A 13505-nucleotide genomic window follows, 5' to 3' on the forward strand; every position below is an offset into this window, starting at 1 on the left:
ACTTCTTAGCCAACATCAAGCAGCCCACAGGCTTTGCTTGTCTGGGGAGCATGGGAAACCAAGCGAAGCCTAGATAAAGCATGTGGTTGGGGTAAGACAGATGTTGGCTGAATTTTGAGTGAAACTAGAAACCCTAAATTTGAAATCTACGAGCAAAGTCCTGTGGTACTTTTCTTCTTGAAGGCAATTCCAAATGAAAAGCTAATGAGCACAACGCATTAAAAATTACTGACCATTCTAAGATCTTCGAAAATACATTTTGGTCCAAAAATAGCAAAAACTATGACTTTATCCATCATTGTCTTCTCTTCCGTGTCTGTTGTGAGAGAGTTAAAAACAAACCAGTTTGTGATATCCGGTTTGCGAACGAATCATTCGATGTAACCGGATCTTTTTGAACCAGCTCACCAAATCGAACTGAATCGTTTTAAACCAACACGCATTAATCCACAAATGACTTAAGCTGTTAAATTTTTTAATGTGGCTGACACTCCCTCTGAGTTCAAACAAACCAATATCCCGGAGTAATTCATGTACTTAAACAGTACACTGACTGAACTGCTGTGAAGAGAGAACTGAAGATGAACACCGAGCCGAGCCAGATAATGAACAAAACAGTGACTCTTTCACGAGTCAGGAACCGGTTGCATCGGTTTTCAGATCACCAGTACTTCTTTCGGATAGTTCGATTTAATAAACCGGTTGAAGAAAACGGTTTTGCGCTCATTGGCGATGATTGCCCTTGATTCAAGCCTTCGGTTTACCTGCGCTCATAACACTACCACAGAATCAGTTCAGAATCAATCACCAAAAGAATCAGTTCGGTTCAGGCGCTCTGTGTGTCGGTCTGCTTCACACTGAATCACACATGCGCAGTATCAGCAGCTCCTCGGTTCTTGAATCGGACGCGTCTGACAGAAACGGTTCTTGACTCGAGAACGAGTCAGTCTGTTGTTCATTATCTGGCTCGGCTCGGTGTTCATCTTCAGTTCTCTCTTCACAGCAGTTCAGTCAGTGTACTGTTTGAGTAAATTAATTACTCCGGGATATTGGTTAGTTTGAACTCAGAGGGAGTGTCAGCCACATTAAAAAAGTTAACAGCTTAAGTCATTTGTGTATTAATGGCTATTGGAGACGCGAACCGTTTAAAACGATTCAGTTCGATTTGGTGAACTGGTTCAAAAAGAGCCGGTTACATCGAATGATTGGTTAGTGAACCGGATATCACAAACATCTTTGTTTTGAACTCTCTCACAACAGACATGGAAGAGAACACAATGATGAATAAAGTCGTAGTTTTTGCTATTTTTGGACCAAAATGTATTTTCGATGCTTCAAAAAATTCTAACTGACCATCTGATGTCACATGGACTACTTTGATGATGTTTTTCTTACCTTTCTGGACATGGACAGTATACCGTACACACAGCTTCAATGAAGGGACTGAGAGCTCTCGGACTAAATCTAAAATATCTTAAACAGTGTTCCAAAGATAAACTGAGGTCTCACGGGTTTGGAACGACATGAGGGTGAGTTATTAATAACATAATTTTAATTTTTCGATAAACTAACCCTTTAAGCTCCAGTCCCAATGAAACACACATGAATGACCTAATCAAAATAAACTTCAGGATCTTCAGGATCACTACTGTCTGAAATTGTATTCTCTAAGTAGGTACTACATTTGATGGAAAACATTATTTGCAACCATTAAAAATTGCATTCTACATAATATGTGTGTCTAATATGAATGTAATCTGGACATATAACATCTGCCATCTTGGGTTTGTCATGTGACCTCTGGCATTAGTTAAATCCCTTATGACATTTAAAACTTCTGTTACATAGTCTCATGGGATACAGAGATATACACCTCAGATTTAAAAGGGCCAGAGTTGTGATTAAGAAAGCCTAATTTTTGCACAGTTCCTTGCACAATATTATGTTATGACTTAAAAAAACAAGCTGTGAAATTTGAAAAGTGGACATTTGAATGTTAGTGTCACATATACAGTTTCATATGTATGAATTTTCTAACACAGCAGGTTTGCTCAGGTGATACGGTTTGCACTTGTGAGGTGAAGAGCTACAGTATGAACCCTGTGATACTACAGTCTGACAAAACAGTTCAAATCTGCGAATGCGTTTTTTTATCAATTTTACTTTCGTTAATACAATCAGGTAGGTTTAGGGTTGAGTTTGGTGTAGAGAGTTTTCTTATTTTCCAACATGATAGAGCATTAACCTTTTAGTGACACTCACTGGACATTTGAATTCTGAACCGCGGCAATACATACCTGAACCAACATAATAAAAATATTCCCATTTTCAAGTTATGATTGCACGTTTAGCACCACTCACTGGACATTTCACTTTGAAACTGCTGTGAAATGTGCAATGAGGCATGAAATATCAGTGTTGCAGAAACGAGTCTGGGTTGGCATATAAACTTATCGACTGGTGTTAGAGCTAAGCTCATGAAGGTGGTCCACCATGATTGGCATTATGTTGGGAAATGAAACAGGCTGAAAAACATCAGGCTTCAACTGAAGCAGCCAAACATAATAGAGGTTGGACTCTTTTGCCATGCAACAACTTTACAATCACCAAGAACACCCAGGAAACTACCCAGTACCAACCATTATTAACTACCCAAAAGTCCCCATAGCAACATGCTAGAAATCTCCCAGAAAACATTAGCACTCTCATAACAATGGCTTGGCAATCACCCACAACATTCTAGCACTGTGATGTAGCACTTCCGCACAGGCAACCACTACTCGATACATTTTACATCTATTACAAATCTCAACTGCTCAAAGCACAGTAGGTCAAAGATGGCAGATTATATCCATTTGACTCTGAGTTAAGCTGTTAAGATACTGTACCATTCAATATTAATAGTACTGTGTGGGACTATTACAGCTTGATTGATTTACTGTCAATCAGACAGTGCAGCAAAGTTTCACCACCTCATTAATGTCACTCTTTCCCCCTATTATTAAAAATAGGGGAAATCCACATGCTGTTTCAGCCTGTAGTGGTCAAATATCAGTCAGAGTTTCTGTAGCTGATACTGTATATGAAATGCTTTGTCTGACAGTATTTTATCTTAAGTTGGTTCAAGGCATGGCTCAAACACACGGCACACCAAACACCAGATTTTTAAGTTTTAGTTTCTTTGCCAAGTGTGCTCAAACATTCAAATGCATTTGCAGTTGCACCATATGGCTGATATCATAATAGTGCTACATAATTGATCCCCAATACCATTACTACTATGTAAATTTATTCAATATCTAGAACAGATGTCAAGAAAATGTTGTGTCTATTATGCTCACAACTATCAGATGCAATAAAAGTGTTGAATTCTTGCTAAAATGCAGTTTAATTTTAAGATTTAGTTTAATTTGAGGTATTGGTGACTAAACAGCAATCAAGCAGACACTATTTAGATTATCTCAGTTTGTTTCAAGAAGCAGTCATCCCTCAATGCTCGAGATGCAGACACTGTATAACTTTAATTATTTATATTTCCTCTGTCTGAGCACAGCACCAACACTTAACCTTTCATGTATCAAATCTCATCCAAAGGGATAAGCCTGCAACAGTTCTAGCTGCCAAGAATCCATTTCATTGTTAGACTTGAAAGACCTTTAATTATTGTTGTTTCTTAAGACAAGCATCACTATATTGCCCATAAAGGTTAATGATTTGAAGGAAGAGATGTGTTCTATTTTTATAGGATTAATAGTTTATTTCCAGTTTTAATGATAAAAATGAATAATCCACAGGCTTGAGCCACATCTAGATAGAATATCAATAAAAACCTCTTGAAGATCATAGCAACTTCCCAGAACACCCTAGCAACCAAATATATACCCTCTTGCAACCAACCAGGGGTGCATTTCCCAAAAGCATTGTTAGCTAACTGGTTGCAAGTTCTGTTAAACTCTTTTGGTAATGACAGAACTTTGGGAAGCACACCTCAGAACAGCCTTGCTTTGTGGCGGCAGGTTTTGCATGGAAATGCAACTCCCACATTATCTTCAAAACTTCTTCGTATAACTGTATATTATGGCAGTCCTAGTGTACACCAGCACATGCTGGTCCCTACAGCAATGTGTATTCTTTGGAATCACAAAGATGTAAGCAATGCAGCCAAAATAGCTTTCCATCTGTTGCTCATGGCTGGTCTATGCAGATGGGTTGAGCTGGAGCCAAATTTATTCTATCTTTTCGTCACATTTTGGTAACACTTTATTTTAAGGTACAACTGTCTCTATTAACCAGTTGCTTATTGGCATGCATATTACCAGTATATATTGACTGTTTATTATTATCTATAAAAAAAGCATATTCATCTCTCATTCTGCATTATCATATTTTAGATCCCTTAATCCACCCCATAACCTTAACAACTACCTAACTAACTATTAATAAGCAGCAAATAAGGAGTTTGTTGAGGGTGAACTCTTAGTTAATAGTGAATATGTGTTCCCCATTCTAAAGTGTTACCCACATTTCAAATTCTTGCCCTCTGGTTCATATAGGGTGATGAGAACACACCAAACAACATTAAAACTATCAGGTCTACTTGCTTCTATAACATGCATTCAGTTGGGACTGATTTCGAGCAAACTAGTTTTTTATTCCTGAAATGCTTTTCTAGATTAGAGACACATGAGCATATCAACAATCAATGTTAGTATCAAAGAAAAAGGATTTGTGCAAGAACAAAGCAACGCAGGACTCACCGCCAGGGCTTGGAGCCTTTCCTTATGAAGTTCAGCTTCAGCCATCCTGGAAAAACAAAGGCAGAATTCTCAGTAACCGTGAGATTGGTAATCCCAAGTGTGTTTGTGTGTGTTGGGTGGAAGATGAGCAAGTTACAGTTACGCACACACAAACACACACACACAGTCTGCCCTGGTCCTCTGAAGTAAGCTAGCCAGTGAAAGACACAGTGTACTGAGGGGAAAGGTCTTCTCATTCACTGCCTATGTGTCTGCCAGACTGTCTCTCTCTCTCTGTTGCTCTCTCTCTCCTCCTACATCCCTCCCTCTCCGTCACAGGCCGGGTTATGGACAGATGACAGTCTTGGACCTGCCCCCTTGTGTTTGGAAGAGAGCTACAGGCAAGCAGAGAGACGACACTAAGGATAGGACAGCACTGTCACACCTATCTGTGACTGTGTGTGTGAGAAAGTGAGTGTGTGTGCCTGCTGGGTTGGAAAACAAAGGTGTGCCCTACACTAGGGATTTAAGCTTAGAGGAAATCTGCTCTGTGGTTGCAAATAAAAATCATATATCTGCCAATTCTTTTCCTTTCCTGTTTAATAATATCTGACAAGTTAGGCTTTTTTTTTCGTCTTTTGCTCAACCTTATGTAATGCTGAATGACTTTTTTATATTAATACACAATGATGTGGTGCTGATGCAAAATGTTTTCTATCTATCTTTATGTCTGTTAGTCTGTCCATCCATCTGTCCATCCATTCTCTATAGCCTCGATCTTCAGAACATTACAAAATCTGAGCATAAAATCATCTGCAGAACTTGCTGACTGTAAACATGTCTACTGTCTCTGCAAATGTGGAAAGCAGCTTCCAAAAATCTGCACTAAACATCTTGAGTTCTAATGTACTCCTCCAGTGGAGCCAAAGGGAGCAGTAGGGAATGGGAACATGGGGGTCCAATGGCTTTTCCTCATCTAACCTCACATTGAGCTCCGGTGGATGGATACAAAAACTCCTTATATGGAGAAAACCATGTCTGGAGTGTTCTGCAAAAGGAAGACTCATGGGAATTATAAGAAATTCAGTGAATGAAATTATAGCAAACTGTAATGACCCTTCAGTGTGTGTATGAGTACAGTATGAGTACTGTTGCTATAAATGAGACAAAACGGCTGTTATTAATTACTGTTTCCTGAGCTCAAGAAAATAAATGCAGAGGGGAGTACAAGCTGAAATTTCAGTGTTTCAGAATATTCATAGTAAGAAAAACAACAGTATTCATGTGTCTTATGCATTTACTGTTGTTTATGTCTGATGCTGCATGCATTGATTGCTAATGCATCTTGGAGCACAATGCAACACAGAATAATTATGCAGGACAGCAACTGTATGTCAAGAACAATGTTGAGTTTTGTAATCTCCCAGGCAGTAAATAATAGTCACCTTCATAGGTGAATTTGAACATGAAGTCCATTCATTCATAGAGAATCACAACCTGTAGCAGCAGTGAACATCAGTAGATGGAGGAAATTCCTAGAAGTTCACGTAACTACTGGAAATAGACTAAAAGCCACAAAATACACAGTGCTCACAGACAGCAGACTTGAAACAGCAGAAGCTGTGCGACTCAACCAGCTCGACAGAAGTTCAGAATAAACCATTTAACAGAGCTTCTGTGATACATTCAGACTTGTCTGTTTACTGTAGCACTATGTGTTACAAGTCAGCCCTCCATTCTTTTAAACTAAGCCTGTGACTCTTAATTAAAATTGGATTCAAACCACTTAATAATGGCCTCTCTTTAACCTAAGTTACTTGGACCTGGACTTTTTCATTTTCAAAAATGATACACTAGAAGACTAGTGTAGTATTATAGTGTAGAAGATAGAAGAACGTAGAGATTTAACAGCAATCTCAAATATATTATGTATATATTATTTTGAGCACTAATTCACTTGTGGACAGACCTTCTTTCCCCCACCACACGCTTTTCTTTTCCATTCCCAATCAGTGGCTGCAACGTCATCAGTCGGCATAACAGACAAAAGCAACATTGTTTCTCTGGCACAGTGACCTCATCTCATGAGCCAGCGAGGCACAATAATTCCTTCCAGATGTGCGGAAGTCCAAACACTGGGAACCAAAGAACACACAAATGCAAGGCAAAATGACTTTCAAATGACTTTTTAAGTGAAACACACTATTAGTGGGCTGCCTCTCTTTTTTCTAATGCTTGTTAACAAACACAATATTTACACATACATGTGAAACCTACTGTTTATATTCATAACATATTCAGCATTTGTGCTCTACAAAGCATCTAGAATTTTACTTGCTGTGGACATCGATACATATTTTTTTTCATAACGAATGTGACATCTGACTTGTGCTAGTTTTTAAGTCAATAGGTTCACTATTGACCAATAACTCATTTACAAATGCATTATAATAAAGCAGTCGCAAGTCATAATGACATTACAGAATAATTATATATATATGTATATATATAATTGGTTTTTTTTTTTTTTTAATGACCTCTGAATTCTGACAGGATATGAAGAAATGTATGAGGCTATTTTATTGTAATAGTAATGATCTGAGCTGTAGTACTAGTAGTCTTTCACATGTCTTCTAGTGGCACTCAAGCATACTCCAATAAGACTGTCACAGAGCTTACTAATAGCACTTTATTGGTGCTGGGTTTGCATTGGCACTTGCTGAAAACAACCTTCTTGAGCCAAAAGTAAATGACAAATTGGTAACCGTCTTTCAAGAGCTCAAATGTCTCTCAAATTGCCCAAATGCCAGTGTCTACAGTAAACTGCCAACTGTCTGATCTGTTTAGCAAAAGGGCCTTTCTTCTATATTAGGTCGGGCTACAATTTAGACCAACACTTTCCAAAGAATCCTGTGTATACAATCGTTTTGCTTTGTTTGATAAATTAGTTGATCATATTCAGATTATTAGAGTGATTTCGGAAGGATCATGTGTCACTGAATAATGATGAGTAATGATGCTAAAAAAATCAGCTTTATATATATATATATATATATATATAGTACAGACCAAAAGTTTGGACACACCTTCTCATTCAAAGAGTTTTCTTTATTTTCATGACTATGAAAATTGTAGATTCACACTGAAGGCATCAAAACTATGAATTAACACATGTGGAATTATATATGGAATTATATACATAACAAAAAAGTGTGAAACAACTGAAAATATGTCATATTCTAGGTTCTTCAAAGTAGCCACCTTTTGCTTTGATTACTGTTTTGCACACTCTTGGCATTCTCTTGATGAGCTTCAAGAGGTAGTCACCTGAAATCTTCTTCCAACAGTCTTGAAGGAGTTCCCCGAGAGATGCTTAGCACTTGTTGGCCCTTTTGCCTTCAGTCTGCGGTCCAGCTCGCCCCTAAACCATCTGGATTGGGTTCAGGTCCGGTGACTGTGGAGGCCAGGTCATCTGGCGCAGCACCCCATCACTCTCCTTCTTGCTCAAATAGCCCTTGATGCCTTCAGTGTGACTCTACAATTTTCATAGTCATGAAAATAAAGAAAACTCTTTGAATGAGAAGGTGTGTCCATACTTTTGGTCTGTACTGATATATATATATATATATTCAAATAGAAAGCAGTTATTTTAAATAGTAAAAATATTTCACAATATTACTGCTTTTGCTGTATTTTAGATCAAATAAATGCAGGCTTGGTGAGGAGAAGAGAATTAAAAAAATAAATAAATAGAAAAAAAACATAAAAAATGTTACTGTTCAAAAACGTTTGACTGGTAGTGTAATTAACACAATTAGTTACTTTTTATGGAGTAATGCAATATTGTAATGCATTACTCTGCTTCCCAAAACTGATCATGGCTGGCAATAATTATAATAACTTGTCCATGTAAATCATAGCATTTTTTATCTCAGAGTTAACACAAACATATGAAAATGTGTCATAGAACTATGTGCTCTCAAAAGCCCTTGCAAATACTTTTCATGCATCAGATTTAAAGATGTGAATGAGACTTAAATACCAGTCTGTTCCTCATAATTATAAGTGGACTAGCTATAGCAATCATATAACTAGCTGGCTCTACTAGACATGGAATACAGTGCACGTTTCACATTGACTATCGTAGTTTTGGAGATCCACTTCCTGTTCACTTTAGTACAGAAAATAACAATTTGGACATTCTACATAAGAGTTTGGTTAGGTGAGTATGTCCTTTCATTTAATGTAATTGTCAACATGTAAACTTAATTGTTGAGCTTAAAATCATTAATTTATATGAATACTTAGCTATTATACTAAATCTAAATTAGTTTATAATACTTGTCAAATGTATGTAATTTATTTGCACTACATTGGTCTATGGCTTGGATTTACAAAATCATGTGAGGTGTTTATGTCAAGACTTCTGTAGTCACTGATTTATGGCTGATTATGATTACCATTTGTTAACTGTGATTGCAAACACAATCATCATCCACAGTAATCAAACATGATTCATGACTTGTTTAGTAGGTGGTTTACTATGTAAATGCTTTTGAGCTGAACAGAAATCAAGCCACCACTTTTCCATGTTTACTCCAGAGAAGTTAAAAAATATAAAAAGTTTAACACTTTCTGAACACCAACTTTGTGAGGCTCAAATACAAACTTTCTAATCTTTTAAGGTAATGTTTTTTATTCATTTTTGTGCAACGCTGTTTATTTTAAGTTAACGATCATGAGGGGATGTTTTCTAGGAAGATGGTCTGCAAAAAAAGTTTAGTTTTATTGGAATAGCATTTATGGGAAAGAGTATTTTATGCAAAACTTTAGCAAGAAAGCCTTTCTCAAAGAAACTCTTCTCCATCTCCTATAATGCCAACGGTCATCAGCTGTTTTCTGTGTTTATGGCAACAGTTTTTCTGGAGATTGTCACAGCTCTTGGTCTGGCTTCTTTCTGAACCAAAAGTTTAAATAGTGCACAGCCAGTTAGCATTATAATACTTAACTTTCAGTGAATTAATGTGTATAACTGTATCATTTAATTATATAGCAGATATTTTACAAGTCCTTTTTTTCTTGGAGGTCTTGATTTACATTTAGACTTCTCATGCCATGAACCAGTCAACATTGTCAGGCTGTCTTTTTCCTGCATCTCCCAAGGAGGTGTATGGAAAAAGCTATCCATTATACATTTCAGCATTTCAGCATTTATTGCTAATGTAATGATATTCCTGGGGCCAGTTTATCAGGTAATTCGATTTAAGTTTTAACTTAGAAAATACAGTTTGGAATCACAAGTGCTGTATGTCACTTACATCGTTATTAATAAGATTGATATGGTGTTTAGCTCTGAGGATTTAGCCATGGTGTTTAACCTACAGGACCGCCTGTTGCTGTGCTACGACTGCTGCTAATTTTGCATGTGTGTGGAATGTGACAGCTGCAGTCTCATAAGTGCTCCGTACAAACTCAAAGGCATTCTTTGGTGCGATGGCTCCAGGCCTACTTTATCATCAAGACAGCACTCTCAAACCAGACTGCAACACTGTCACACAGGCACAATGAGCTAAAGTGGTAATTTTAGCATGCTTTGAAAGGCAAATCAATATAAATGCAGTCCACTGAAACTGATGATGGTTGTAAACTCACCCTTAACTTGATTTTAGCTCTACTGGTAGTTAGCAGCAGCAACACTTTCGATGGCACATGTCATTGGGCGAAAATGGTCCATTGTCTTCTGTCATCATTGTATGCATGAAGTGTGATGTATGAAGTTTTCCACCAATCTTTCGCCCTCATGTGAAAATCCTAATCATGTAGAACTGACTGGATTTTGCTTTAAAAAATCGCCAAACAGGGGTAAATGTGACCACACCTTATCTTTCAACAGTTTCATTAAGCACCCTGACTTCTGCTGAACACAAAAGAATATCGTTTAAAGAATGCTGGTAACCAAACAGTTGATGTATTGATTTCCATGGTAAAAAAAAACAAAAAAACAATGGAAGTCAATGGCTGCCATCAACAGTTTGGTTACCAACATTCTTATATTTTAGGGTGAAGTCCATCTGTCATACTAAAAAGAAACTGGGAAACTTACGAATGTTGATTTCAACTATGGTTTTTGGAATCCAATCGCTGAATTATGTTGCTAACAACGGAACTTGCAACCATGGTTGGCTAACAATGATTTTGGGAAACAAACCCCATATTGCAGCTTGTAATTTCAGCCAATTCTTGCTTTTGTTTGCATCAGCTGTAGGCTTTACCCTTAAAGACTTTAATAATATACCAGGTTGTCCTTGTTATTTCACAAGTCTAACATTAATTGATATGTCCAGTTGCTAGACTAATTCCCTATTGGAAAATCGCCCAACAATGCAAAATATATGATGATAGTCAACATTGTCTTCATTTGATCTCATCAATCCTATATGTTCATTCACACTTATGATTTCAATGCCACTGAGACTGTGACACATTATATGCATGTCTGCAGCACACACACACACACACACACACACACACACACACACACACAGTTGGAGGAATCCATGACTGCAGACAGCAGCAGCAGCTGCTGCAGCATCATCATCCTCCTGCTGCCCTGGCTGCCGTAGCTATGGCAACCGGTCCATGATGTTCAACCCTACAGAGGGAGGGCGAGGAAAAATGGAAGCACTCACTCATATGCCGGGGCTTTCCTCCGTAGAGGTGTGCCCATCATGGATGCCTCTTCTGCCTCTTCCTCGTTTTCCGGCTTTCCTCGTCTCCTTTCTGCTGCTGTTACCAGCATCACCTTGGGAATGACAGCTCTACTCCACCTTTTCCTGAGATTTCAGATGGATGCTGGATGCTGCAGATCGCAGCTTCCGCTCTGTCTAGCCTGCAGGATGAGAGAGAGAGCGAGAGACAGAGACCGAGACAGGAGGGAGGGTCACATTTGTTTAACGTCTGATTTTATTGGTAGAGATTGTGCTTCTCTTTGAACTTTCATTTGAGAAGGTTATGTTACAGTAATTGTAATTAGCAATATACCAACAAATCTACAATCTCGAACTGAATTACATATATCAAATTGAAAGTAACCTTTGATTTTTGCATTAATAAGTCATATTAAATGATTGCATATTCGATCCTTAAAAAAACATTATATGAATTATTTATTGTTAATGTTTAACTAACAATTTTTCAATACTGTAGAATTACAGTAAACTTCAGTTTAATGGGAATTCGTTTTTTATTGTATGAGTTTGTATGAAACGGTATAATCTGACTCATGCAAAGTGTATGATTTGTAGGAAAAATGTCACCATGAAGGTTCACCCCTAAACCTAAACCTCAGGGAGGTGAAAGCTGATTTATATGATTCACGACCAGTTTTATTATTTTTGATAAAAAAAAAAATGAGGCATTTTCATTCCAAAAACTATTTTTTGTACATATTGCCTTGAATTCATTTGTTACTTTGTTTGTTCATTCATTCATTCATTCATTTTACATAATATTGCTTGCTTGTAAGGACATTTTTCTTAAATTGCATCAGATCTGGTACACTTTTAGTACATGTTTGTTTCTTGAAATAACATAAATGTTAACCGAAATAAAATTGAATTAAAATTAAATTAAATTAAACTTATTTTCAGCTAGTTGCCAAAGCAATATTTCTCATTTTCATTTAGCTTAACTTGATGTCCTAGAATAACTAAAACTAACACTGAAATAAAAAAAGAAACATATTAAAAATCTATAAATAATGAATAAGACAAATAACATGCAACAAAAATACTAAAATAATAATAATAAAAAAAACATTAAAAAATACAATACAGAAATAATAATAATAATAATCTAGAATTATCTCATTGATTCCTGCCATGTGTCATCATAAGAGGCCTTGAAGAATTTGACCAGATGTCTGGTTGGAGGACTGCTGGCATTATGGAATCGCTGTGGCTTTAGCTATAGGAACTGTCAACACACTTTACTTTATAATTCACTTTGGCTTGAAAGCAAACACCATGTCCAAAGAACTTTAGCATGTCAATTCAGTGTCATTTTAATTATAGTAAAGCTATGACTTCAAAATATCCTCCTCAGACAGTGTTAGTGAGCTGGGCTGCTCTCAAAACACAAGAGCAAGGTCCCAGTCTGCTCAAGTGTTCAGAGCTTCTGCGTGCCTGAGTGTCACACACTCGGATGTTTGTGATTATGTCAAGTTAGAACCTTGAGTTATCAAGCAGTCTGAAATGTTTAGACGTGTTTGTGCCTTATTTGGCTTTAGCAACATTTAACTATACTAACGCTACTTTAAGTGTACAAAACTATATTTAAATACATAACTCTATTAAAATGTGTGTTACTGTCGGAAAGCTGTGTCAATGGCTCAACTGATATTAATAGTAAGTTTTAAATGCAGAAAATACTAATACAAAATGCTAGAACATTTAAATATTCTCAATATTATTTTCCCTTGGTTGTTTATGAAAGTGTAAATTTAGAATACAATTTTTTTAGAATGGATTTTACAGCCGAACGCTGTGGGTTTGTGTCACAATCAGGAATGGTAAGAGAACATTGTTTGGACAGTGATCGACAAACATGCATCTTATAACCAGATGTAAAGAGGGCCTAACAATAAAAAACATATCATAGATTTATCAGTGTGTATTTGGGTAAATATATGGTTCGGAAGATTTTTATTTGCACTCTCTCATTATTAACATTTTGTTATTTTATTATAATTTATTTAAAGGGGTCATATGT

General features: G+C 36.8%; 1 protein-coding gene across 1 annotated transcript in view; it reads right to left on the bottom strand.

The window, feature by feature from the left end:
* Positions 1–11613, bottom strand: part of LOC132132972 (A-kinase anchor protein 2-like) — an 85149-nt gene extending 73536 nt beyond the window's left edge. The window contains exons 1-2 of the mRNA XM_059545609.1: positions 11426–11613; positions 4758–4803 (exon numbers count right to left, since the gene is read on the bottom strand). Coding sequence (XP_059401592.1) covers positions 4758–4803; positions 11426–11535 — 156 coding nt within the window. The 5' untranslated portion in view covers positions 11536–11613. The remainder of the gene's footprint in view (positions 1–4757; positions 4804–11425) is intronic.
* Between the last annotated feature and the right edge of the window lie 1892 nt (positions 11614–13505).

This window comes from Carassius carassius, chromosome 49 (assembly GCF_963082965.1).
Source record: "Carassius carassius chromosome 49, fCarCar2.1, whole genome shotgun sequence".
Lineage (NCBI taxonomy): Eukaryota > Metazoa > Chordata > Actinopteri > Cypriniformes > Cyprinidae > Carassius > Carassius carassius.